Source organism: Mesocricetus auratus, unplaced genomic scaffold (assembly GCF_017639785.1).
Source record: "Mesocricetus auratus isolate SY011 unplaced genomic scaffold, BCM_Maur_2.0 Super-Scaffold_100691, whole genome shotgun sequence".
Classification (NCBI taxonomy): Eukaryota; Metazoa; Chordata; class Mammalia; order Rodentia; family Cricetidae; genus Mesocricetus; species Mesocricetus auratus.
The window spans coordinates 2750534-2775842 of NW_024429267.1; the positions used below are offsets into that span (position 1 = coordinate 2750534).

The 25309-nt window shown below is 51.3% G+C and overlaps 1 protein-coding gene across 1 annotated transcript in view; it reads left to right on the plus strand.

Moving 5' to 3' along the window:
• Positions 1 to 25309, plus strand: part of Itga11 (integrin subunit alpha 11) — a 95063-nt gene that overhangs the window by 30181 nt on the left and 39573 nt on the right. The window contains exons 3-6 of the mRNA XM_005075577.4: positions 17691 to 17791; positions 20106 to 20197; positions 20982 to 21096; positions 24146 to 24273. Coding sequence (XP_005075634.1) covers positions 17691 to 17791; positions 20106 to 20197; positions 20982 to 21096; positions 24146 to 24273 — 436 coding nt within the window. The remainder of the gene's footprint in view (positions 1 to 17690; positions 17792 to 20105; positions 20198 to 20981; positions 21097 to 24145; positions 24274 to 25309) is intronic.

Below are 25309 nucleotides of genomic sequence, written 5' to 3' on the forward strand. Positions count from 1 at the left end.
ACAGAGCTTGGAAGACTCCACCTTTCCGAACCCTCCCCCACTCCGTCTGGGAGTGTTGGGCAAGGTTAAAGAGCACCCGGAATCTACGTGTGTTTCATAATCCACAAAGCGGGAAGGGGCTTGCAGCTGGAGGCAGGGAAGCCTGAAATAGAGACTGTGGCTGAGGGTGGAGGGGCTCCTGTGCACCCAGCCCTGGACAGAGCTCACACCCACAGGCTAGGTCTTCTGGGTCAGACCCAGGGGATCTGTGTTACTCAAATTGCTCCCCAGGGGTCTCCAGCAGGGAGATGGGCCTCTAAGGCTCACCCACTATCTGTACGACATCGTGAATATAAGACAAGGGAATGCCACCAAGATAGAATGCATCACTCTCGGATCCTAGCGTATTCCAGGGAAGAACGGGCCCACTGCCACCTACCCCAGGCACCCACAGGGAGCGCCCCTGCCTCCATCCCAGTCATCATGCTGAATCCTTATGGAGCATCAGTAGCCACACTAAGATGAGAGAACAGGCCCTGTGGGGTAGCCAGTGCTTTTTATTCTTATTCCCTTGCCTTCTGCTCACCATCCCTGACTCGGAACCCTCGTGGACTCTGCTGAGCATTCAGGAACTCTGTAGGCATCTTGAACCGTTTCTGACACACTTCAGTCTCAGCAACAATAACAACACTCATAGGGACACAAAAGAGAAAGAGAAAACAAATTCCTCGGGGACTGAGTGTTCTCTGCCCCTGTTCTTTAAGCCCTTGTGTATTTTCAGAGAAATTCAATCCACATGACTTGAGTGAGTTTACATTGAAGTGATTAAGACCATTTGATGTCCCCATGCTCCAGTGCCTGCCTCCAGAAGCTCCTGCCTGCATCCTCTGGAGCAGGAAGCCTCCTCATGCTGGGAAGAAAGAGAGCTGGGCCCCATAAGGTCTCAGTTTGTTCCTGAAGCTTTGCCCCTGACTGGAGAAACCTCAGCTCTCTGCAAAGCAGAACAGTCTGCTAAAGGAGACACTTTCAGGGCTATGTGGACTTTGATAACACAAGGCCATAGTAAACGTCCCGGGTGTTTCTATTAGTTACATTTTTCAGTGCTAGCACAAAATGCCCGCAAGCAATGGAGGGAGAAAGGGTTTATTCTGGCTCCCAGAGAGTGGTGAGTCCATCATGGTATAGCAGGCATGGTGACAGCGGGAGGCAGCTGGTCACATGGCATCTGCAGTCAGGGAGCAGAGAGAGATGAACACTGGCACTCAGCTCGCTTCATACTTCGTATTCAGTCTGAGCCCCCAGCCCATGAAATGCTGTGGGTCACATTCAGGCTCGGTCTTCCTCTTCAGGTAAATCTTTCTGAAAACATCCTCATAGACATATGGAGAGATTTTCTCCATTGCGACTGTAAATCCCATCAGGTCGACAGTCAAAGTTAACAATCACAGTGCAGGTTTAGAGATTCAGGCTACCTGAAAATGAAATAAGTTTGTCCCCATTTTACAGGAGAGGCAACTGAGACTCTAAGAGAGGACATAGTAAATGTAAGAATGAGCCTAGGGCCCAGATATCCCCAGGCAGAATCCTGGCTAGGCCCAAAGGGACACAACAGAAGCAGCTCTACTGAGTGTAGCCCAAGATTTGCAGTCCTCTGCTGTCCTGCCCGGTCTCCAGTTCCTCTTGTGGCTTTGTGAGAGCCAGGGCTGGGGACTCCTGAACTAGGAAGATGCATACCCGTGTGCAGAAGGAACAGGGCCAAGCCCAGCTAGCAAGTGACAGGCATGATCACAGAACACAGATTCTAGCTCACACGTGCCTAGAGAGTGGCACACAGAAGGGTCTGGGGTACATAAGAAGGAATCAGTTTCCATCATGGCAGGGAAATCCGAGAGGGTGGTAAAGTGGGATTTTGATGTCAAAACATCTTCCTTTCCACTCCCCGCCCCTCCTTCTCCCCCACCACCGTCTTCTCCCCGCTCCATCATCCTCCTCCACTTTCCCGGTCTCCCTTGTCCGTCCCATCTTCCTCCTCCCTCCTCTTCTTTCTCCACTTCCTTCTTTGCCTTCTGCTCTCCTCCTCCTCCCCTGCTTATCATTCTCCTTCCCCTTCCTCACTCCCCCTCCATCGTCCCCACCATCCTTCCCCTCTTCTTTTCTCCTTCACCCAAATCTCTGTTGGAGACTGGGTAGAGGTTGGAGGCTACCAAGCAAGAGGAGGCTACCTCTCCCCCATACTCTGCTTTCCTTAGGAAGCCATCAGTGTCTCAATGGCTCAACATGTACCCTTAAGGACAGGGAAGTAAGATGCCTAGGTGAAGCTTCCCAGAGCCCGGACCATCTCTTGGGTGAACAAGTGCCCAAGGCGCCAAGTGGGAAGGAGGGGTGTACACACAGCGGAGTGATAAAGGCCGAAGGAAGGGAGATCCTGGGCACAAAGAAGATGGAGGAGGGCGGCCTGCAGGGAGAAGATGGAGACAAGGGAGGAAAGTGGGTGAGGTGCTATCCCTGTAGGAGCTGCCTCCGGCTCCTGAGTCCAGGCTGCCCTAGGGGAGTAGAAACCTCTCTGGGGAGAAAAAACATCTGGGGCATGGCTATGGTTGCTGTTGGGAATGGGGTCAGGTGTGTTCTGCCTTCACTTACCCAGTCTCAAGTCCCCACCTTCTGACCAGGGTGTTCTGGTCACCATGTAACCGGGCGGTGTGGTTAGAGGCTTCAAGAACCATGTGACAGCGAGTGTCGTGGGTAGATTGAGCGGGGAGGAGAAGGACCCAGACAGCAGCAAAGTTTGGAAGCAAATATTCTCCATGGCAAGGTACAAATCTCGCCGTCACCTCCACCAGACGCATGGCATCACATGGTAGTCCTGAGATGGCAAGGTCTGGAATACCCATGATTGGCACGGGTCACTAACCTCTTCTGCTTTGTTTTTATTGTCAACTTGGACAAGCAGAGCTGTAGAGATGGCTCAGTGGTTAAGAGTGCTTCCTATCCTTGCAGAGGAACCAGGTGCCCAGCACGCACACCCAAATGTAACCCCAGTTCCAAGGGGTCTGCCACCCCTAGCCTTGCAGGTATGTGGTGTGCGCAGACTCGTGCAGCCTCATATACACATGCATAAATCAAAATATTAAATAAATCTAAACAAACAAATTTGACCTGACCTAGAGTCTCCTGGGAAGAGGGAACCTCAACTGGAGAATTGCCAGGGTCAGACTAGCCTGTGGGCGTGTCAGGGGGGCACTGTGTTGATGGCTAGTTCAGGCGCACTCAGACCACTGTGAGCAGCACCATCCCTAGGGATTTGATCCTGGGCTGCTAAGAAAGCTGGCTGAACAAGGCAGAGAGTGAGCTGGCTAGAAAGTGGTACTCCATGGATCCTGCTTCAAGTGCCTGTTTCACGGTTCTGCCCTAACTTCCCTCAATAAACTGGAAGTTAAAGCCAAATAAACCCTTTGCTCACCAAGTTATTTTTGGTCAGAGTATTTTATCACAGTGACAGAAAGAAAAAGTAGAAGGTACCCCCAGTCTCTCCCCGGTGCCCTATCAGGCATGATATCTGTGCTGTGGAGATGCCAGCCAGAACAGACAGCTCCTCGTCCCAAAAGCAGGACGGCCATTTTTTTTTTTGGTTTTTTTTCGAGACAGGGTTTCTCTGTATTGTTTTGGAGGCTATCGGTCCAGCCTGGCCTCGAACTCACAGAGATCCTCCTGCCTCTGCCTCCGGAGTACTGGGATTAAAGGCGTGTGCCACCACTGCCCGGCGCAGAACCGCCATTTTGAAGCCTTTCATGGAACACAGTTCTCAGAGGCAGAGGTGGGATAGAGGAGGTCCAGGGCTAAGAGCAGCTCCAGGAGGCCCACATGGATCACACAGTGCCATGGGTGGGCCTTCAGGGCTGCTGTGCCTCTGTGCCGCCCCCACCCCACTGGGGGGCATGATCTGAGAGGTTTTCCCAACCCCTTTACTTTATAAGGAAGCCAGGGCCCAGAGGTAGGATGATACTAAAGCGAGTCCCATGACAAGTAGTGGAAGAGAGCCAGGGCTGAAACTCATCTCCAGCTGCCTGCTCGGGCAGCTTCCACCTCCTGTGACAGCTCCCCCGGGACTAATGGACACTTAGGTGAGAAGTACCAAAGAGACAGTTCACCTGCCATCCTGGATCCCAGACCACAAGATGCTGTGGTTGATGCCTATTCAGAGCAAGGCACTAGCTCTTTCCCGGGGCTTTCTCTGCCTGCCACCTTTATTAGCAAGCTTGTATCACCCCAGGGTTCTCCACGTCCATACCCAGAGGCTCATTGAGGGCGGACAGCTGAGGAAAGCCTCCCTGCTGGAAAAATCTAGTCTCCAAAGTCACACAATGGGGCTGGGGATGCAGATTCAATTGATAGAGCTGGGGATGCGGGTTCAATTGATAGAGTGCTTGCCTAGCATGCACTAGGCCCTGGGTTCAATTCCCAGCGCTGCATGTATATCTGGTGTGACGGCTCGCTCACTCCTGTTATCCCTGCACTCAGGAGGTGAAGGCAGGAGGACCAAAAGATAATTCCTGGCTACATAGCAAGTTCAAGGACAGCTCAGACTATATGAAATGCTGTGTCTTCCCAGCTCAGCACTTCCCCAAGCCATGGACTTGAACACATCACAGTCGTTTTCTGTACCACAGTCTCTTCATCCAACAAAAGGGCCCAGGGATGCAAATCTCAGAGCATCCTTATGAGGCAGGAGGAGGAGATGACATAGAGTGTCTATCACCGTACTTCCCTGGGGGAAGAGAGGGAGGCTTCAAGGAAAAGGCACTTGAATGACTGCTTGGGCAGATGACAGATCTTCAATCTGGTCCCCCTTTCTTGGAGACAGGCCTGGGGCAGCCTTGATCTTTATTGCTGTAAAAGTCCCTGAGGATTATGCTCTACTTTGTTCCCAATTCAGGTCTGCTGAGCAGGCTCCCAACCCCACAGCACAAAAATGCCCTCTGCTATTTTCCCTTGGAACAAATAAAAAATCCACACCCTGACTCATGCTGGTTAGAGGATAAATCACGACAGAAGCAAAGCTGGTGTGTAGGATGACACCCACTGCATGAGGGCCGGAGAGAAGGGGGGAAACCATCTTCTAGGGAAACGCTGGCTTAGGCCCCAGGCCAAGCCACTGGGCAGGCGCTGGCACGCCAGACAGGCAAGGCGAGAGGGGATTGTGGGAGGCTTGGGGAAGGGAGTAGAAAGCCAGGCAGTTGTCCTCATTGATGGGGCCTGGAGCACCTTATGCCCCCAAATGACACAGAGCAGTCTTGAGAAGAGCCACTGGGAGGTGGGGGGGGGGGCTGTCGGCCCCAGAACCCAGCGCAAACCCAGGAGCAGTGTAAAGATGTGGCACCCGGTTCTCAAGGCTCCACGTCATTTCCTTCTCTGCTCCGCTTTTATTTATTTATGTCTTTAATTCCAGATCAACGCAGGAAAGTGCCAGGGCTTGAAGGGTATGAGTGATGGCCCAGGTCACTCCTCACACACAGAGAGACAGCAGCAGGGCTGGAGCCAAGGGCATGCCTTACAGCCAGAGAATATTCTTAGTGCTGAACTCCAAAAGGCAGGGGGCCAAACAGTATGCTTTATGGGTTAGAAGACACACAGTCATGGGAGTGGAAATGCTGAAAGAAAGCCTCCTGGTTACTAACCCCCAAGAAAGAAAATAAACTGGATTTGGCCAGTTCAGGGAAGCCAGGGAGAACTGCCAATTCAGCATCTTCTTGGTCTGCCTCTTCCCATCCTCTACCCTCTCTCTCCACCCCTGCACAGTGGCCTGCAGCCTCCTTGCCCTACCCCCTTCTCCAAAGCCAACATCTAGTCTATGACTCCCTACACCCTTCCTAAGTCCAGAGGGAAAGAGAGTCTCTCACATGAGGGAGCAAACAAACTCAGCTTGAAACCCACACCATCTTCCAAGCAGATTCCTACCAATTCAAGGCTGGTACGCTTGGCCTTCCACATCTATGAGTTCTGAGTCCATAGATTCCAGTAAATTATAGATTGAACATATTATATAAAAATGCATCTGTACTGAACATGTCCAGTTTATCTTCTTATCATTAGTCCTCTAAATAATATATTACAGTAACCATTTAAATAGTTATTTGCATTGCTTTACATTAGAAAGTTAAACCTAGAGGTGATTTAAATTATATGAGACGATGTGGGTAGGATCTATGCAAATGCTAAGACATTTTGCATGTGTAAGGGTGGGAGTATGCTGAATACACACATATGTATTATGGATGGGCATGCCCCTGTGCGTGCCTCGAAAAGACAGAAGCTATCAGGTTCCTGCTCTTCCACGCTCAACCGTATTCTGTGGACACAGAACCTCTCATTGCACCTGGAGCTAGGCTAGCAGCCAGCAAGCTTGGACAATTCTCCTGTCTCCTCTCCCACCCTACACCGCACTAGGGCTACAGGGGCACACAGCCATGCCCAGCTTTTTATTCTGGTCCCAACGCTTGTGCAGCACTCTGACCACTGGAACGTTTGCCAGGCCCCATCTTGAGCTATTTTATGTAGGAATTTGAGCAGCTGCAGATTTTGGTGTCCGTGAAGTTCCTGGAGTCAATTTCCCATGGACACTAAGGGTCGTTTTTGAGACATGGTCTTACTATGTAACCCTGGCTGTCGTGGAACTCCGTAGAGATTCACCTGCCTCTGCCTCCCAAATGCTGAGCGGGATTAAAGGTGTATCCCATCATTCTATACCTGATAGTTTTTAATGACACCAAACAGCTTCAGCTGCACCTACCCTAGCTGGCACTAGAGGGCACAAGTTGGCCCATTCATGGTTCCTCTACCCAAATCTGTGGGCTTGCCATAGTGTGACATCCCAGCAGATGAGCCTCTCCCCCAGCAGCCTGCACCAAAAGAAAACAAATAAACAAACCTGACATTTCATTGACAATCAGAGTGCAGCCACATTTTCAGTGGTTGTATAAAATTAGAAAAACACTACATTGTACTGTAAATGTCTTTCTCAATAAACCTGTGATCAACCCCCATTAACCTAACCAGGTTTCCCCCAGGCTTAGAGAGAATGCTTCCTTCTAACCATCGTTGACTGTAACACTGCCAAGATCTTGGGATTTCAAGCCCATTCAGAAGCACCCCGCCTCCAGTGCCTGCTTCCACACACAACCAGTGGTGCCATGTTTGTTTCTGAACTGAGATGGGTTTTGGTGATGTCTCTGTAGTTTTCTCCTGGGTTCTTAAATCTATCTACAATGTTCCCCTCCTGGTTCAGCTGCCATGAGTCAGGCTAAACCATTAGCACAAAGCCATCTGGAAAGAGAATTGTAAGAAAAACCAATTAGGAGAAACAGAAAAGTAAAGGGGGAAATGTGATGGAAAGTTAAGAGGTACAGAAGGGCAGCTGTGAGCCCCAAGAGTAGGGCTCATCTCACACTAGTAGCTCAAGTGTGAAATGCAGGCCCCCAGAAAGAAGTAAGAAGAGAGAAGAAGGTTCTAGAACTCTGAGATCCATACTAAATTTCAGAAAAGCCCCTGTATAGGAAACACTGAGACCCCTTTTCCCTGCCAAGTAGGGAAGGTTCAGCCACAGTGGAGCCAGACAAGCAGGTAGGTAAGAGAGGGCAGCAGCCTGAGCAACCCAAGACAGCACAGCGGGGCTGCAACTCCCATCTTCTTTGCCTTCTGCCCCTTCCCAAATGCAGAGCTCATGACTTTGGAATGCAAATGGGGTCGTTTTTTAAAATATAATGACAGACTTTACTCGCCAGTAGCTTCAGTGAGTCTTCAGCCTTTCTGTTTCTTTGGGGCTTCTCAGAATAAGAACGATTCTGTGAGAATGGGGATGGGAGCGGGGTGTGGCTCAGTGGTTAAGAGCACCTGTTCTTGCAGAAGATCTGGGTTTGTTTCCTAGGGCCCACATGACAGCCCCAACCATCTATAACTCCAGTTCCAGGGCATCCAACACCCATCTCCATCCTCCACGGGCACAGAACACTCAAGTGGGAAGATGCACATGCAAGTAAAACACTCTTATACATACAATAAACCATTTTTAAAAGAATATCTATTCATCATGAACCAGAGGTGAAAATGAAGAGCATCTGAGATTTGAGGCAAACAGAAAGGGTTTTAAAGGATGCTGAGACACGACACTGGGTTGGCAGCTGTCTTGTACCCCGTCTCCTTCTCAAGGAGGGACCAAGAAAAGGGGGAGGCCTAAGATGTGAGTCTTTACCAGCTTCCAGCTGAGTGACCTAGCATCTCTAGTCATTTCTGAAACTTCGAAATTGGAGTGCCCTCTCTCTCTCTGTCTCTCTCTCTCTCTCTCTCTGTCTCTCTGTGTCTCTCTGTCTCTGTCTCTGTGTGTGTGTCTCTCTGTCTCTGTCTCTGTCTCTCTGTGTGTGTGTCTCTGTCTCTCTCTGTCTCTCTGTCTCTGTCTCTCTGTCTCTGTCTCTCTCTCTCTCTCCCCCTCCATGGGGTCGTTGTAAACTGGGGATGAAGCTCAGTGGGTAGAGCACTTGCCTAGCATACAGGGAGCCCAGAGTTTGATTCCCCAGAACCACATAAACTGCTACACACCTGTAATTCCAGCACTTTGAGATTGAGACAAGAGGATTAAAGATCAAGGTTAGCTTCAGCTACACAGACAGTTCAAGGCTAGCCTGAACTACATGAGGAATGGAGGCCCAGAGGGGGAAGGAGATTCATGCTAGGCTGTTTAGCCCAAGTGGAATAGGCCAGAGTTAACAGCAAGCACCCTGCTGGGCCCAGGAACAATAGTATATTTGTCCTGTAGCCTCCGAGCCCTTTCCCCTTTCCCAGACCTGTGTGCTGCAGGAAAGAGCGCTAGACCCACCAGGGACACTGTAGTGCTCAGCCTCTGCCAGCTGTGCGGTTTGGGGGCGGTTTGACATTTGTGAGCGTGCTTCCTTCCTTGTTGGCCATGTCCCCGGCCAGGAACACCCTAAAAAGGGCTGTTGAGGTTCGCTGTGTACTGCTCTTAACAGTGAGCACCTGCACGGAGGGCAGCAGGAACATCAGAGGGGCTGCCGTTCCTGACACCCAGGCAGTAGCCGGGGAGCCGTCAGAGCTGCACACATCAATAAATTAGAGCCGCACGTCCCACTGAGAAACATCTGTCTAAACGGCCTCAGTGCTTAGGTTTCATTTCAAAGGAAAAGAGTTGTTACAAAATGGAAAGAAAAAAAATTCTCCAAGTGTGGCTTGGACAAATAAGCCAGAGCTTATCAAGCCTTCTGGAAAGAGAAGGAAGGGTTTTTACATGTGGCATTCAGCCTTTCTGTGGAGGAAAACAGAACCCGGAGCATACAAAGGATGCTCAGGGAAGGAGTCTGTGCAAAGCTCAGCCCTGGAGAGCTCAGCCAAGTTCACCAGGAAGCTTTATCCCAAGTAACCAAGAGGACTCAGCTTGACACGGCAGTGTGAGTGCCTCCTCCACTGTCCACCCATCCATTCATTCAGTAGTCACCAAGCTTGGACTACGCCATGTGCCTTGACCAACTCCAGTTTAAAAGTGGATGGAAGTCTCTGCTTCCTAGAGGCCAGTTATCTACAGGAAAGAAAGACACACTAGAGATGCGAGCAAAGCATCATGGGAATTAAGACGACTTTTGGCTGAGGTGTCCTGGAAGGCTTCCTGAGGAAGGGGCATTGGGAGTGGATGGAATGGGAGCAGTCAGAGGGCTTGGGGTGGGAGACTGCACACTCAGAGGACAGTGTGGCGTGCTGAGTAATGGGCACGTGCCCTGCATGGGTGTGAGGGGGACAGGTGCTGAGAGGCTGGCGCCCTTCCGATGTGGCACAAAGCAGGCAGCCAGCAGGCACGGTGCTCATTTTCACCTCAGCTGGGTTGAGAACCTCCCTTCCGGTTGCCTTCCCTCACTCGTTCCCTCTTCTGTTCTAAGTGCTTCTGTGATTTTGGGAGGAAAACAAAATGGACATACAGAGGTAACTCCCAGGCAGGGAGCCAGACCCTTGAGGTCAGCAGGTGCTAAGGCCAGGCACCAAGATGCAAAGGACCACCTCCATAGCCAACCCTCAGAGTGACAGCCCATCTACCGGTGTCATGTCATGGGAAATCAAAGCTCCTGCATCGATTAGTATTGGCAACAGCTCGTGCAACAGAAACTTCCCTGATCATCTGTCAGCAGAGGTACCGCCAATGTGAAATGTAGCAGTGGTTTATCACCATGAAGAACTGGGCTGGACTGGACTGTATTCTCCATCCATATCAGATGCTCCCCTCAAGGCTGAGAGACCACTACCAGGGCAGCAAAGATAGATTTTGGCCTCAGTTAACACTTTCTCCTGACCCACTCTCCCTCTCCAGCGGGCCTCCAGGGACCACACACACACCCTCTGTTCACACCCTGGCAAACTGCTTAGCTACCAACTTCAGTAATGTGGTACTTCATCAGAAAGATCCAGAGGTAGTGGGGTGGAGAAGGATGAGCTGGTAAAGTGCTCGCCATGAGGACCTATTTGATCCTTAGATCTGGGTCATTGTGATGCATGTTTGCAATCTCAGAGCTGGAGAGGCAGAGATAGTGGGTTCTCTGGCCAGTCAGCCTAGCCTAATTGGCAAGCTGGATGGCACCTGAAAGTTGACCTCTGACTTCTGTGCACACAGAGAGAGACCCAGAGAGGAAGCCCAGGCTCTCAGAGAATGTTGACAGGAGACATGGACTCTGGGTCCTGTCCTCATCACCCTAGGACTTCTCATTCCACAGGAAAGAGCATATCCAGGAAGGGGTGGGGCAAGGCCCAGCTCAGGGCCTAATGGGATCATTGACATAAACTGATGTCAAAAGATGTCTACATGTAAGCCTCCAAGTGGAAAGAGAGCCACAAGCCTCCAAGCGGAAGGAAGGAAAGCCACATAGGTGAACAGATTCCAGGTTTCCCACCCCCCCACACATCCCCCAACAGTCTGCAGGTGCTGCCTGGGTTCAAAAGGAAGCCAGGGCCTTTCTGGTTTCAGTTCCCATAGAATCGGAGGTATGAAGTCTGCTCAACAAACACAGATTCCCTTTGTAATCTAAACAGAATGGAATCGTTCTTTTGATACTGTTCTGGCTAGATAAAGGAGGATTTGGGCGCAGGAATGAGATGGCTTAGTAGGCAGCAAACCTGACAGCCTGGGTTCCATCCCTGGAGCCCACATGGTGGAAGATAGAACTGACTCCAAGCCATTTTCCAATCCCCACTTGGGAACTGTCTGTGAAGGCTGTTGGACAATTAAGGACATCATCTAAAGGGTGATAAAGACAGTGGAGAAGTATGTACAGAAAATAGCGCACACACATGTAATCCACGCTGAGACCAGAGGATCACAAATTCCAGGTCAGCCTGGCCTGTATAATGACTCCACTTCAAAAGAATGGAGAGTGCCAAGTCGTACCAAGTGCAAAGAGGAGGAGGAGGCAGCTTGAGATGTGGCAGGGAAGGCTGCCTTGGAGAAGACCCTAAATGATGGGTGGCCAAGGGAATGAGACACAGAGGCCAGCAGCAGTGTAGCACTAGTGAGCCTCAGAGGCTAGGGCAGATGAGGGAAGGGAGCAGGGACTTAGCCCTTGCATCCAGAGGAGCCACCAACTCCACTCTCCCGTGTAAGCACCCTGCAGTCCTCAGAGTCAAGGGCACATCAGCACCCCCAGAAGACTGGGGAAACATAGAGGCTGGGCCTCGAGGCTGGGCCTCATCGCCGGTACCTGACTCTGCAGCTGTCTGGGCTTGGGCCCAACACACTTCATGTCCCAAAGAATCCCTGAGGGGACTCGTGCTACTTTGGGTCTGGGACCCAGGTTGACAATCACTACTGAGTGGTTACTGCCTGCTGTCCGGCCCATCCCTTCTTTCAACCCAGAGGCCTATTGAAGGAGCCTTTGATTTGGTGCATCAAAGTCAAAGGCAGTCCAGCAGGGAGAATTCTTTTAGATGGGCCACCCTACCACTCTTATCAGGCCTTCACCAGACTGAACAAGGCCCACCACGTCCTAGAAGACGGTCTGCTCTACTCGGTCTACAGATTTGTTTATCACATACAAGAACACCCTCACCGGAACACCTGGGTAGTGTTTGACCAAATGTCTGGGTTCCCTATGCTATTCACATGGACACCTAACATTAACTCTACAAACAAACAGTAGATGTGTTTGTTTAAGACATGCACAGAGGATTCAAATCTCTCACAAGAGTTTTCTGGAGTCGGGGAGGGTAAGGGAAGTGCCAGCAAAGAGTGAACTAATTCATTTTCCCAGCCTCTAGGAGTCCAGGCTTTGCCAGGTGCCTGGGCCAAGGTGGGCACGACCCCCTGCTGGCCCAACAAGAACCACAGTGCTGACTGCTCTTCTGACAGCCCAGGGTGGGCTTTGCTGCGCATGTGCGAGCACACACACACACACACACACACACACACACACACACACACACGCTCTGCCTGCTGTGCTCAGCACTTCCCAGGCCCCATCTTGAACACATTAGCCACCGGGCTCACCCTGGCTGGAGGAGATTACATTTTCCATGAAGGGGGTGGAGGGGGGAGCGCCTCACTGAAGGAGGACTCTCTCTCTCTCTCTCTCTCTCTCTCTCTCTCTCTCTCTCTCTCTCTCTCTCTCTCTCTCTCTCTCTCTCTCTCATTCTGCAGATTGGTGAACTCCCAGACACACCATGCCTTTGTCTGATGTCAGAAGGGGAAAGGGAAGGCAAGAAAAGAAGAGGGACAGATGGCCAGGTGTGGTTTTGAAGTCCAAAGTCGTGGAGAAAAGACCAAATGATGAAGGAATGAGTCCAGAGGGGGAGAAGCCAGGGCCCTTGGAGAAATGGGCCCATTGGCTTTATGGAGGGCAGCCCTGTTGCCACTCTGAGTTTAAGTTTTCACAGTGGAGAGGGAACACTGAACTTGGAGTCCTGGCTCTGAAACTGCCTCTAGACAAGCTTCCAGTGTGCACAGCTGACTTCATAACCAAAACCATGTGTCCGTACATTGTGTACACATGACTCATTAAAATAGATTGGGTCATCATTGATTATTGGGGTTCCTGGGATATAAGGTGCAAGCATTGCTGAGAGGTACTGCCATGGTTAGGGAGGGAACTGAGCCTACAGTCTGCCCTTGGTAAGGAGCTCCTACCAGCGCTAGACTCAGGATCCCCTGCAGAAGCTGGCCCCTCGGTTGGAATTTCTTGTCTGACTAGTGCTCACGGACTCTGGCTTCCACCATCTGCATGGGAGCTGAGCTGCTCACACCTGCCTTGGCAGACACAGGCAGTAAAAGACCTGGCTGCGCTTAGAGCCTGGCCCCTGCCTGCCCGCTTTCTACCCTCCACGACTTGAGTGAGGCCCAGAGACAGGACACTGGCTCCTAAGATAGCTTTGTCTCTGCCTGTACCTGTACCTGGCACCCAGTCTGTCCTTGCTCTGGGTTCTGGATGCCTCCTCAAAGACTGTACGTTTTCCTCCAGCTCCCGTGGTCTTCACACCCATTACTAGGTACCTAGAAACATCTAGAGTGCAGGGTTCCCTCTCAAGGGGCTGTTGTAAGTAGGACATACTCAAAACAAGAGAGTTTTTGTTTTCCTAAGACTAGCTGGGGGATAGTTCCAGGTATTTGATTAAACAACGGAGGAGGGCAGGTGAGATGGTCTAGTAGTTAAGAGTGTGTCCCGCAAACCCTGATAACCTGAGTGTGGTCCCCGGGACCCACAAGATAAAAAGAGAAAACCAACTCTACAAGCTGACCTCTGACCTTCACGCATGCATTGTGGCGCACACGCACACACACACACAGAGGTAATTAAAAAAAAAAACAGAAATAATGTATATGATGCTAATGGTCTATCCACCACCTGAGCTGGGAACAGGAATCTGCTCCTTATTGCTCCTTATTGCCGTGTTTCTCATGGGCACAGTAATGTGGTGGAGTGTGTACACATGTGCATGCGTGTAGGTGCTCGTGAATGTGAAAGCCAGAGGACAGCCTCAGCTTTTGTTCCTCAGCCAACGTCCATCTTGTTTTCTTTAAGGCAAGGTCCCTCACTGGCCTGAAGCTTGCCAAAAGGCTAGGGTGGGCTGACCAGTGATCCTCAAGGATCCATCCTCCTGTCTCTGCCTTCCGAGTCCGGGGTTTACAAACACACGTCACCATGCCTTTCTTTGTGACAGGGTTGGGTGGGTGTGCTTAAGAGTTTCTGGGGACCACAATCAGGTGATCACAGCCTGCAAGGCAAGTGCTCTGACAAAGAAGCTACATCCTGAACTAAATGGATGTGAGAATGATCCCTGTAGAGTCTCCAGGGAAAGGCTATGAGGTAGATGTCAGGAGGGAGGGCTACAGACCAGACACACACACACACACACACACACACACACACAATCACACAATGTCCTGCTGGGAGCCAGGAGCCCATGCTGTCCATAGGTGGACGTCTCCCTTAGCACAGCCCTACTTATAGGTAGCCGCCAGGAGAAGGTGCTCCTACAGGCCTATAGCTACAATGAATGCTGGACGGACGCCAGCTCCCCTCCAGGCCAAAGCACTCCAGCCATCACTTCCCTAGGAAGAATGCTGGGAGCCCACAGCTGATGACGCACAGCCCTCAGCCATGGAAGGCCCATGTTTGCCACAACCGTTTGGTTTCCCTTGCTGTCTGATGCCCATACCAGAAGGTATTGAGTATCCAGCCCAAAGGGCCCCTCAGGCTCCAAGGCCGCATATAGCTATATAAAGCTGAGGCCACGGTCGGGGAAGGGGGGGTGTGACAGGGCTGCCAGACCCCACGAGCAATTTGGCTGTTCTTGGTGATGACGTGGACCTTTCCCCCAAAGCTTCAGCAGTTAGCCCCTCAAAACAAGCCTGAATCATTCCCTCCAAACCTCAACCCCACCAGGCACACGTCATACCCAGACTCCAGAGGGAGAGGGGTGGCCCAGACTCCCTCTCTGGCAGAGGCCTTTGGAGCACCGCAGAGGAAGCTATCCCACAAGCCCTGTAGTCCTAATCCTGCCACAAACTGAGTGTTCATCAGCTTCCCTCTCGGGGCCTCCATTTCTGCATCTGTATTATGGGGACAGTAAAGCCTGCCCTGCTCCCCCAAAAGTGCCAGGAACCCCCAAAGAAATGATTTCTGGGAGAATTGGAGACGGGACACAGGAACCACTCTTGTTCTTTGAGAAGCTCAAGCAGTCTTGATGCAGATTTGTTTGTGAGGACTTAATGGATTTATTGTCATTTTGTTCCATCTTCCCCACCGCCAGGACACATGACCAACTGCTAGCGGTCACCAATCTTTATGCATAGTTTACCCAGGTACAGTCCCCCTTCTGCGTCTCAGTGTCTCTTAGCATTAGTGAGAGTAAGAGGTTGGCAATTCGGCAATGGTTAGCTCCATTTCACAGCCAGGAAAACGGAGGGTTGACTGGTTAAATTTCTCTGTACCAAGAAGTAAACTGGTAACAGGACCAGGATGGAGACCCAGCTCTGGGATTCTCAACTAAGTCCCCATCTACTCCCAGGACCCTCCAAGTAGCCCTGGACCTGTGTGTTCCACTTGGAAGTGGAAGGAGCAGTGAGGAACCCACCCACAGCAGTTTGGGAGTGAGTTCTAGAAGACACATGGAGGGGGTTCCTAGAAGATGGTAGTGGCTGCCCTAATCTAGAACACACTACAGCAGATCCTGCTTGAAGTTTCAGCACTCATCTAAAATCCCTCGCCCTCCTCCCTCTCTCTGAGAGAAGGCAGCAGCATGGCCTACGCAGTCTGTCCCAGAATTAAGTAGCCAAAAGTTGTCTAGACAAAGAGATTTTATAGGCCCAATTAACCCCTGCCAGTCAGACCCAGGCACACCTAATAAGGGGCTATATTTAGAGGCTGTCATTATCTGGCTCCCTAGGGAGAAACCATGACTCTTATTTCACAGACATTTCCTTTCTAGCAAAGCTCTGTCAAGCCCCCTTCAGCCTGGCATCCTTCTCTGTCAGCATGGAGGTGGAACATTGGCCATGAGGAGCCGCTGCCGTCCTGTGTAGTCCGAGCCCCAGAGGCAGCATGGTGGGCAGCTGCTGCATGAATGGGGTCAGGAGAGCTCCTGCCTGTCTCCTCTAACCCACTCCTGTATATTCTGCAGTTCTCAGGGCCTGGCAGCTTCACTGTGGTGAACTGGAGTACCCATTCCATGACAACATACTATCCCCAGAAAGGGTTGGGGTGCGTGCGTGTGTGCGTGTGTGTGTGTGTGTGTGTGTGTGTGTGTGTGTGTGTGTGTGTGTGTGTGTGTACACTCCTATGTATGGGTACTTGAGCACTCATGCATATGTGTAGAGGCCAGAGATCAACCCTGGTGCTTTCTCCAGGCACCATCTATATTGCTTTGTGGAGGCCATGTCTCCCTAGCCTGGAACTTGCTAATTAGACTAGACTCCCTGGCCACTGAACCGCTGAGATCCACTCATCTCTACCACCCCACCCCAGTGCTAAGGTTACAAGAATATACTGACATTCTTGACCTTTTAAATTTAGGTTCTGGGAATCAAAGCTGAGTCCTCCTGCTTGCACAGTAAGCTCTTTACCGACTTCCCAGCTCAGAGGCCACCGTTCTTAGCCTACTATTAACTGTAAATCTTTGAACGGGGAGTTGTACAAATGCCCAAGGTCCAGAGAGCTCCAGGTGTACCAGAACGCCACACACTGACAGGTGGGCAGGTGGTCATCTAGGCTTCACCTCAGGTCACAGGTTGCTGTGGCCTCTTGGGATAATACTGCCCCCTAGAGGCTGGGAATGAGACATATAGGCCAATTGCACATCTGGACTCCCTTAGGGTCATCATGACCGTGGAATTCATCACCCACAGGGGATCTTAGTGTACCAGTTTGTATGTATGTGTCCCCACCATCACAAGCTTTCCCTCTCTGCACTGTGTGTGGCTCACTTCCCTGGGAATGTGTGTTTGTGAGCAAGGTGTGCTCTTCCTGTGGGTGGGAGGCTGCAGAGACCCCCTTCAGCAGCAGGAGCAGGAGCAGGGTCTCCCACAGACATGGAGGCATGTCTGCCTCCCTCCTGGCTCTGGGGCAGACTCTTTCCTTGATCCTTCTAGATGCCAGGGGCACCTGGTGCCCCCTGGCTTGTGACAATAGCGTCTTAGATGGCCTAGCCTCCCCTTCTCCCTGTGTCTCCTCTGTGTGTCGCTCATAAAGCACCGTCATTGGTCCGAGGGCCACGAGGATCATTCAAGATTATCTCACGCTGGAGCTTCAGCTTATTTCCATCCTCCTCCACATAGCAGCAGACAGGCACGGGCACAGGCAGGGAGCCCCTTCTTCCTTCTGGCTGCCTTGACCACCTAAATCAGACTTACTGGCCCTTGAGCAACAACCCTCACCCAAGCTGAGCAAGTCAAAAGGCTTCCCCATGGGATGGAATGGGGCTCCTGTGGCTCCTCTGCCCTCCAACCACCATCAGTCCCTCAGCTTCTCCCCTGCATCACCCCTCCCATGGATGCTGCAGGTCTTCACCTCTGTATCCCCAGACCTGGCACCGGTCCCCCCAACTTGGTGCTGAAAGCCCAGTTCCCCCCATCAGAGGAGTCCTCCACCCCATTCCTCCTCTCCTACCACCACCAAGGCCAGCCTCCGAGGGAAGGATTGCCTCCCCAACCACTTGGTTCTTATTCTTTCCCTTCACAGGTTGGTTGTGGGTGCCCCACTGGAAACCAATGGCCATCAGAAGACAGGAGACGTGTACAAGTGTCCAGTAACCCAGGGCAACTGCACAAAGCTCAACCTGGGTAAGCAGCCCCTGGCCTCTCCCTGACAGCCACTCAGTCACACACCCATGTGCAATGAGCATTCTTCCCGTCAGTCCCAAATGAACACGCAGGACGCTATATTAATTATGAAGCTGTTGGCCGTTTGCTATGGTTTCTTATTGGCTAGCTCTGACTTAATTATTAACCCATAACTGCTAATCTGAGTATTTCCACGTGGTCTTCTCTTACTGGAGAAAGGGTCTGGACCTCTTACTCCTCTCCTATCCTACATGGTGACTCACTGTGCCTCCATTTCCCAGAATCTTCCACCTCTCCTAGTTCCACCTATCTTGCTTCCCTATTGGCCAACAGTGCTTTATTCATCAACCAATAAGACAAACATATACACAGAAGGACTTCCCCATCACCCATGTTCATAGTCACATGGTTCCTCTCAGCCCAGGTTACATATAGTGCAGACTGACAAATGTCTACATTTACAGTCACCTGTTGCCTTCTAGCTGTCCTGTGAGGTGTATCACTATGCTCGCACTGCACACGAGGAAGCTAGGCTGAGGAGATGGCTCAGTCAGTAAAGCACTTGCCTTGTAAGCATGAGGATCTGAGTTCAAGCTCTAAAATCTACATTTTAAAAAAGCCTGCATGGTGGTACTTATCCCAGTGACAGGGAGGCTGGGACAAGCATGTTCTTGGAGCTCACTTGCTAGTTAGACAAGTTTAGGGTAGGAGAAACACCTGTCTCAAAGATAGACAGTGCCTGAGGGAAGACACCCAAGGCTGTGCTCTGACCAGACCTTCACATACACAGAGAAATAGGGATATAGAGACAGAGGAGCAACCTGGGACCCAAGAGATGAGGCATCTTTCGCTCAGTCGCATGACTCGCCATTCTCCAGGGGCCAACCTGGATTTACGGCTGCCCTGCAACCGCTGTGTAGGACAGTGTCCCGCTCTGTACATCTTCCCAACTCATTCAATGTCCATATGCTCAGGGTTTTCAGTCTCACAGAACAAATGTGTTCATGTTTCTGATCGTGAAATAGGAGTATCAGCAGCTAGCTCTGTGTCTGTGTGTTTTCGGCAGTGTGCACCTGGGAGATAGGCCTGGCCACACCCATCTAGGCATTTCTGCTCACTCAATTCCCACCACACAGAGTGAGAGGGGACCATCCAACAGATGAGGCAGTGACAGAATGAGGAGGCAAGAGGGCAAGCCCAGGACCACCTGGCTAGTAAGCAGTAGGCTAGGATTCCAAGCCACTCAGCATGGCCACGCTGCAATCGTTGTGCAGCTACATGCCCAAATCAAGGCTTTTCCTCATGGAAGTACTCTCCAGCCTGTGCTAGAGCTGGGGAGATGCTGAACACACACACACACACACACACACACACACACACACACACACCACTCCACTAAATACTTCCTTCTTGTCCTAAAGGGCAAACAGATAGTGGTTGAGCTTCCTCTGCCCACAAAAGGGACAAAAGTCCTGCATGGGCCACAAAGCCACAATTCTAGGGCCCTCTGCTGTTGCAGATTCTTAAAGTCCGCAGCAGAGAACATGGGTTTCTACAGCAGCTTAGGACCAACATGCATCAGCTCCTCCCACTCCTTGTCTTCTGAGTATGTGTGCACACACACCCACACACATACACGAGCACATACATTTACAGATACACATGCACACGTGAATGCACCCACACCCACACCCACACCCACACCTATACACGTGCACACATGCATGCACACACACTTTGCTTCTGGAGATTCCAAGCTCTTTTCCATCCCTTCCGTGTCCTGAAAGGATGATCTAGAGAACTTTCACTGTGTCCTTGTCCTGTGGTTTCTGTACTGCCGCAGATCCATCTGTCCACAGCTGGCTGAAGCCACCAGCTGTAGGGGGCTACTCTGTGCTACTCAGCACGTGGCAGGTGGGCACTTGGGTATAAAATGGGTGTTGGATGACTGAACCTCAGATGGTATGTGTTCCCAGGAGGGGTGGGTGGGGTGTCCCTGTTTAGAGAAAGCCACCTCTACAGGCACTGTGGTATGTCCGGGGTGCAGTTAGCTGGCTAGAGAAGGCAGAGCTCTAGACGAGGCGGTGAAGGCTGTGCTGTGGGCTTGTTGTGTGGCCTTGTGCAGTTACTAGGACTCTACGAGCTTCAGCAGAGTCCTCCCAGAAAGTGAGGAAGGAATAAAGACACATCTAAAGGAAGATCTGTGCTACCCTCCAGTCGAGCATGGGCCATGGGCTCACCTCAAGCAACCAGGGGCAGCAGGCTCTGGACAAGCAGAAGTGGGTGTGGGCTGAGGGTCTCTCTTCTGCTCCAGGCAGGGTCACTTTGTCCAATGTGTCTGAGAGGAAGGACAACATGCGCCTCGGCCTGAGCCTTGCCACCAACCCAAAGGACAACAGCTTCTTGGTAAGAACATCAACCCCGGCCTCCCCACCTGCACAGACCCACTGACAGGCTGTGGAGAGGGTCAGCCAAACACCCTCACACGTGCTTCTGCACAGCCTTGTGTGCATGTCTCTTCCACCCTCCAGATGGCCCATCCCTGCAGACCAATAGGGGCAGACCCTACCTGGGTGTGGGTCTTCCTGGTGATTGGGTCCTTCATTTCAGTGGACAGTCCAGGAAGGTAAAGGGATTGAGCTTTTTTTGTCCTTACCTGATGAGTGGCACAGATGCTGGGCTCCCCTTCTCAGTGTCCTTGCCTCCCAGAGAAACTCGTCTTTGGCTCTTGACCAAGAGCCTGACACAGTGGTTTTTGGCAGCAAATTCCATGGAGCAGAGGCATTCATTTTCTTCTCCTCCTGGTAAAGTGTCATTGGGCTCCAGCCCTGGATATTTGCCCAGTGAGGGCTTTCTCAGAGAAGAGCCACCCTAGTGACACTTGGAAGGTCTTCCCCTGCAGATAAAAGGTTTCCTCAGACCCCCATGGGGTACACGGAGTGGACAAGTAGAGGAGGAAGAGCCAGCACCCCAGATTACAGGATGGAGAATGGGACAGGGATCCAGTTTGCACTGTCCCCCATTACATCTAAAGTCAAGCGCATTGCAGCAAGAGAGAGTTCAGTGAGACTCCGAAACCTCCACAGTAGGAAGGCCAGTACTCATAAAGACGGCTGTCTTGAGTCCTGGAGGTTGAGGCTGAGTCCTGTCTGAAGTCCGTAGCTGGGCTCTGTGCTGTGTTGCTTCACAGGCCTGCAGCCCTCTCTGGTCTCACGAGTGTGGAAGCTCCTACTACACCACTGGCATGTGCTCAAGAGTCAACTCGAACTTCAGGTTCTCCAAGACGGTGGCCCCAGCACTTCAGAGTGAGTACCTTCTACCCCAGAGGCTCCTCCGACTGCGCTTGGTAGTCGAGTGAGGAGGTGTGGGCTCTGCTCACTGCTACCTGTACCTACAGAGCAGCATGTGGGTTCTGTGACTGCTTCAGCCCTCTGGGAGATCTGAAAGGAGTCACTTCTCCTGGCTGGGCAGAGGAATCCCTTCTAGCTGGTCCCTGTATGGTCCTCATCCCAGGCTGCCCTACCCCACAGTGTGACAATTGGTAACAAATTGGTTAAATTTATGAAAACCATCGTGGCCTCCATGTAAGCTTCCTGTAGAATCTTGAGCTTGGAGGAGGTTGCCAGGCCATCATGTATAACAGGCCAGACTGGAGCATCACCCATTTAGACTACTGTGTGAATGGTGTTTCTTGATACCCAGTGGAGAGCCCATGAGTGGAGAGCCAAGGAGAACAGAAATAACCTGGGTGATGGTTACACCAAGTCAGAGTTCCTGGGCAGCTTGCCCAGAGCCTCCCTCCGAAACAAACTTGGGGAGCTAGAAGCCTAGACTTCTTGGCTCTGAGCCTCACCATTTCCTCTGGACTAAACACCCTCAGTAGGCAGCTGTTGCCTGTTTATGGAGGGCGAGGGGATTAGCGCCTCTGGCTCAGACAGCCTCCCCTCAACACCCGCTGCTGGGGGAGGGAAGGGAGAACTGCTGTCTAGTCAGCTGCCACCTGTGGGGTGGGGAGGCATGGGGTCCATTCACAGTGTCCCAGGCAGCTCCAGAGCACAGGGGAAGATAAGGGCACCAAGGAGTTTCTTAGGGAGTGAGACATCACAACCCTGACATTGCTGTCTGCTGCTGGCTGTGGTGGAGCCCTCCTGCCCTGGCCCAGGGCATCACTCCCTGGGGACTCTGCAAACGAAGGTGCCCTTTATGTAGTTTCTAACGATAAGGGGGCTTGGGGGAAGGCTGAGGAGGGGGATTGCCCTGTTTAAGAACCATAGACCTAAATAAGGCTGGGGAGACAGTTCAGCCAGCAAAGTACTTGCTGTGCAAACATGAGGTCCATCCCCAGCACCCACATCAAAAGCTGGACTTGGTGGCATGTGCCTGTCGCTCCAGCACAGGGGAGGCAGAAACAGGAGGCTTCCTAGGGCTGGCTAGCTAAGGCAGTCTAGCCAAATCAGAGCACTCCTAGTTCAGTGAGAGACCCTGCCTCAAAAGATAAGGTGGAGGGAGATTGAAAAAGATACCTGATGTCCACACATACTCACACATGTGCATACACACACACACACACACACACACACACACAAAAGCCACAAACCTGTAAACAAACAGGTTCTTCCCAAGGTATATTTTTATGATTCATCAATTGATTGAGTGAGTGATTTTTGTTTTTGTTTGTTTGTATTTGTTTGGTTTGGGCTTTGTTTTTTGAGACAGGGTCTCTCTGCATATCCCTGGCTGTCCTAGAACTATGAAAACCAGGCTGGTCTTGAACCCACAGAGATCCACCTGCCTCTGCCTCCCATGTGCTGGGATTAAAGGCATGTGCTTGTGTCACCACACCCAGAAGGATTTATTTATTTTTATTCTGTATGTATGACTATTTTGCGTGCATGCAAAATGTATGTGTACATGTACATGCCTGGTGCCCATAGATGCCAGAAGAATCCCCTAGAACTGGAGTTACAGATGGTGTAAGCTAGTATGAGGGTCCTTGAAACTGAACCCGGATCTTTAGCAACAGCAACAAGTGTTCTTAAGCACTGAGCCATCTCTCCACCCCCTTCGCACAAGTTGTCTTTTTAAAAAACAGTGAAATTAAAAGAGAAATCAGCCGGGCATTAGTGGCACACACCTTTAATCCCAGCACTTGGGAGGCAGAGGCAGGCGGATCTCTGTGGGTTCCAGGCCAGCCTGGCCTACCAATCGAGTTCCAGGACAGCCTCCAAAACAATACAGAGAAACCCTGTCTTGAAAGGAGAGAAATCAAAGTAGTATAACTTATTTCTCAGTGATAGAATATTTCAAAAACACAAAGTGGATGGCTGTTGAGAAGAACAGACACCCCAAGGTTGATGTCTGCTGAGAGAGGGCTGAAGGACGACAGACGGGGCACAGTGTCTGTACTACATGAGATCTTGTCTTAAAAAAAAGAGTAAAAATAGGACCAGCTAAGACTCTGAGCTCTTGCCTTTGGAATCGTCTCCCCATTAACCCTTGATGGCAACTCTTAGTCATTATGCCGCTTTTACAGCACAGAAAACTGAGAGGGACTGCCCTCGGGCTGCGCAGCCAGTGAGTAACCAGGTCAAGAGACACAGGCTGATGCCAGAGTTCACTCTGCCAGCTTTTCCTTGATGACTCCTTTATGAAACGTGAAGCCCATTTATCCAGGTTGCTAGTGGAAGACACCACCTGCCCGTGGCAGTAAAGGAAATGGTGCTGATTCCGGCAGGGGCAGTGTCCAGGGAAGCACTGATTGGTCGACAGCCATCAGGCTCTGATGGGAGCAAAGGGGTCAGGTTCAGTTTCAGCTCTGTTCAAACAGCCCACTGGGTAGTGATGTAGAACCAGGGTGTCCTAACTGCCTTGCCTGTGTGGCTCAAATGAGTGCCTAGCCTGAGACAGCCATCCATGCAGGGGATGACAAATGTCAACAATCATTCTTCCGCTGGTCTCTAGATGATCATTCAGAACATGAGAGACTTGGAACTGGGCACATGCTTACCATGGGAGCGTGAGGCTTCCGTATCGGCACCCATGTAGAAAGCCAGACATGGCGATGCACACTCATAACTCCAGCACTGGGGAAGCCGAAACAGGACAGATGCCTGGGGCTTACTGCCAGCTCACTTAGCTTACAATAAGAAAAATAAGAAAAGTATTCTACAGGAGAGACCCTGTGAAAAAGAAATAGGGTGGATAGCTCTTGAGAAATGACCTCTGGCCACACACACACACACACACACACACACACACACACACACACACACACAAAAGGTGTCTTTGAGTAAGAATGTTGGACATTTGTGGGCACTGGTTCCTTGATGGCCCTGATTGTATCCCTGCTTCCAGGGTGCCAGACCTACATGGACATCATCATTGTCCTGGACGGTTCTAACAGCATCTACCCTTGGGTGGAGGTCCAGCACTTCCTCATCAGTATCCTCAAAAAGTTCTACATTGGCCCTGGCCAGATCCAGGTGAGTGTCTCCAGGGCTCGCCTCTGCTGAGCAGTAGCGCTGAAAACCCATTGCCTGAGCGGTTGGCCCTGCAGCAGTAGGCAGCATCTTCCCATGAAAGGGTAGGAGCTGGTAAGGCCAGCCAGCACTGGGACCTGCTGCCTCAGGTGCCCGTTCTGGTGTGCACACCAAGGGTGCCTTCAGGGGTTGACTCCGCTAATGAAGAGCAACGGCTAGAGAGTCAGAAGTCAGGGAAAGGGGGAAAGACATAGAAAGGGTTGCAGAGAGACTGGGGAACACCAGGCATGTGGACCCTGGGAACACCAGGCATGTGGACCCTGGGAACACCAGGCATGTGGACCCTGGGAACACCAGGCATGTGGACGCTGGGAAGAGTCAGGCATGTGGACGCTGGGAAGAGTCAGGCATGGAGTGACTTGGAATGGACTTGCTGCCAGCACATCTGTGAAACATGGATGGACAAAGGCTACATTTATTTCCTAGTATTTTGGCTGGATGAGGACCAAGAGGCAGAAGTGCCAAAGTCACAGGTGTCAATTGTAAAATTCTTTCTATGCCAGAGGAGTGACCCAATATCCAGAAAGAATCCATGCCAAAATGCCAGGCATGGTGGTGTGTGTTTGTAATCCCAGTGCTGGGAAGGTAGCGGCCGGTCAGTCTGGACTAATTGGTGAGCTTCAAGTCAATGAGATACCCTGTCTCAAAGGAGGTGGATGGCATTCCTGAAGATGACGCCTGAGAAACCTCCAGCTCCCCTGTATCACACATACACATACATACACACACATGTACATACCCCACACACAGACACACACATGTACATACCCCACACACAGACACACACATACACACACATGTACATACCCCACACACATACACACATATACACACACATGCACATACCCCACATGCATACACATACACACACATACACACACATGTACATACCCCACATGCATACACACACACAGACACACACATGTACATACCCCACACACATACACACACATGTACATACCCCACATGCATACACATA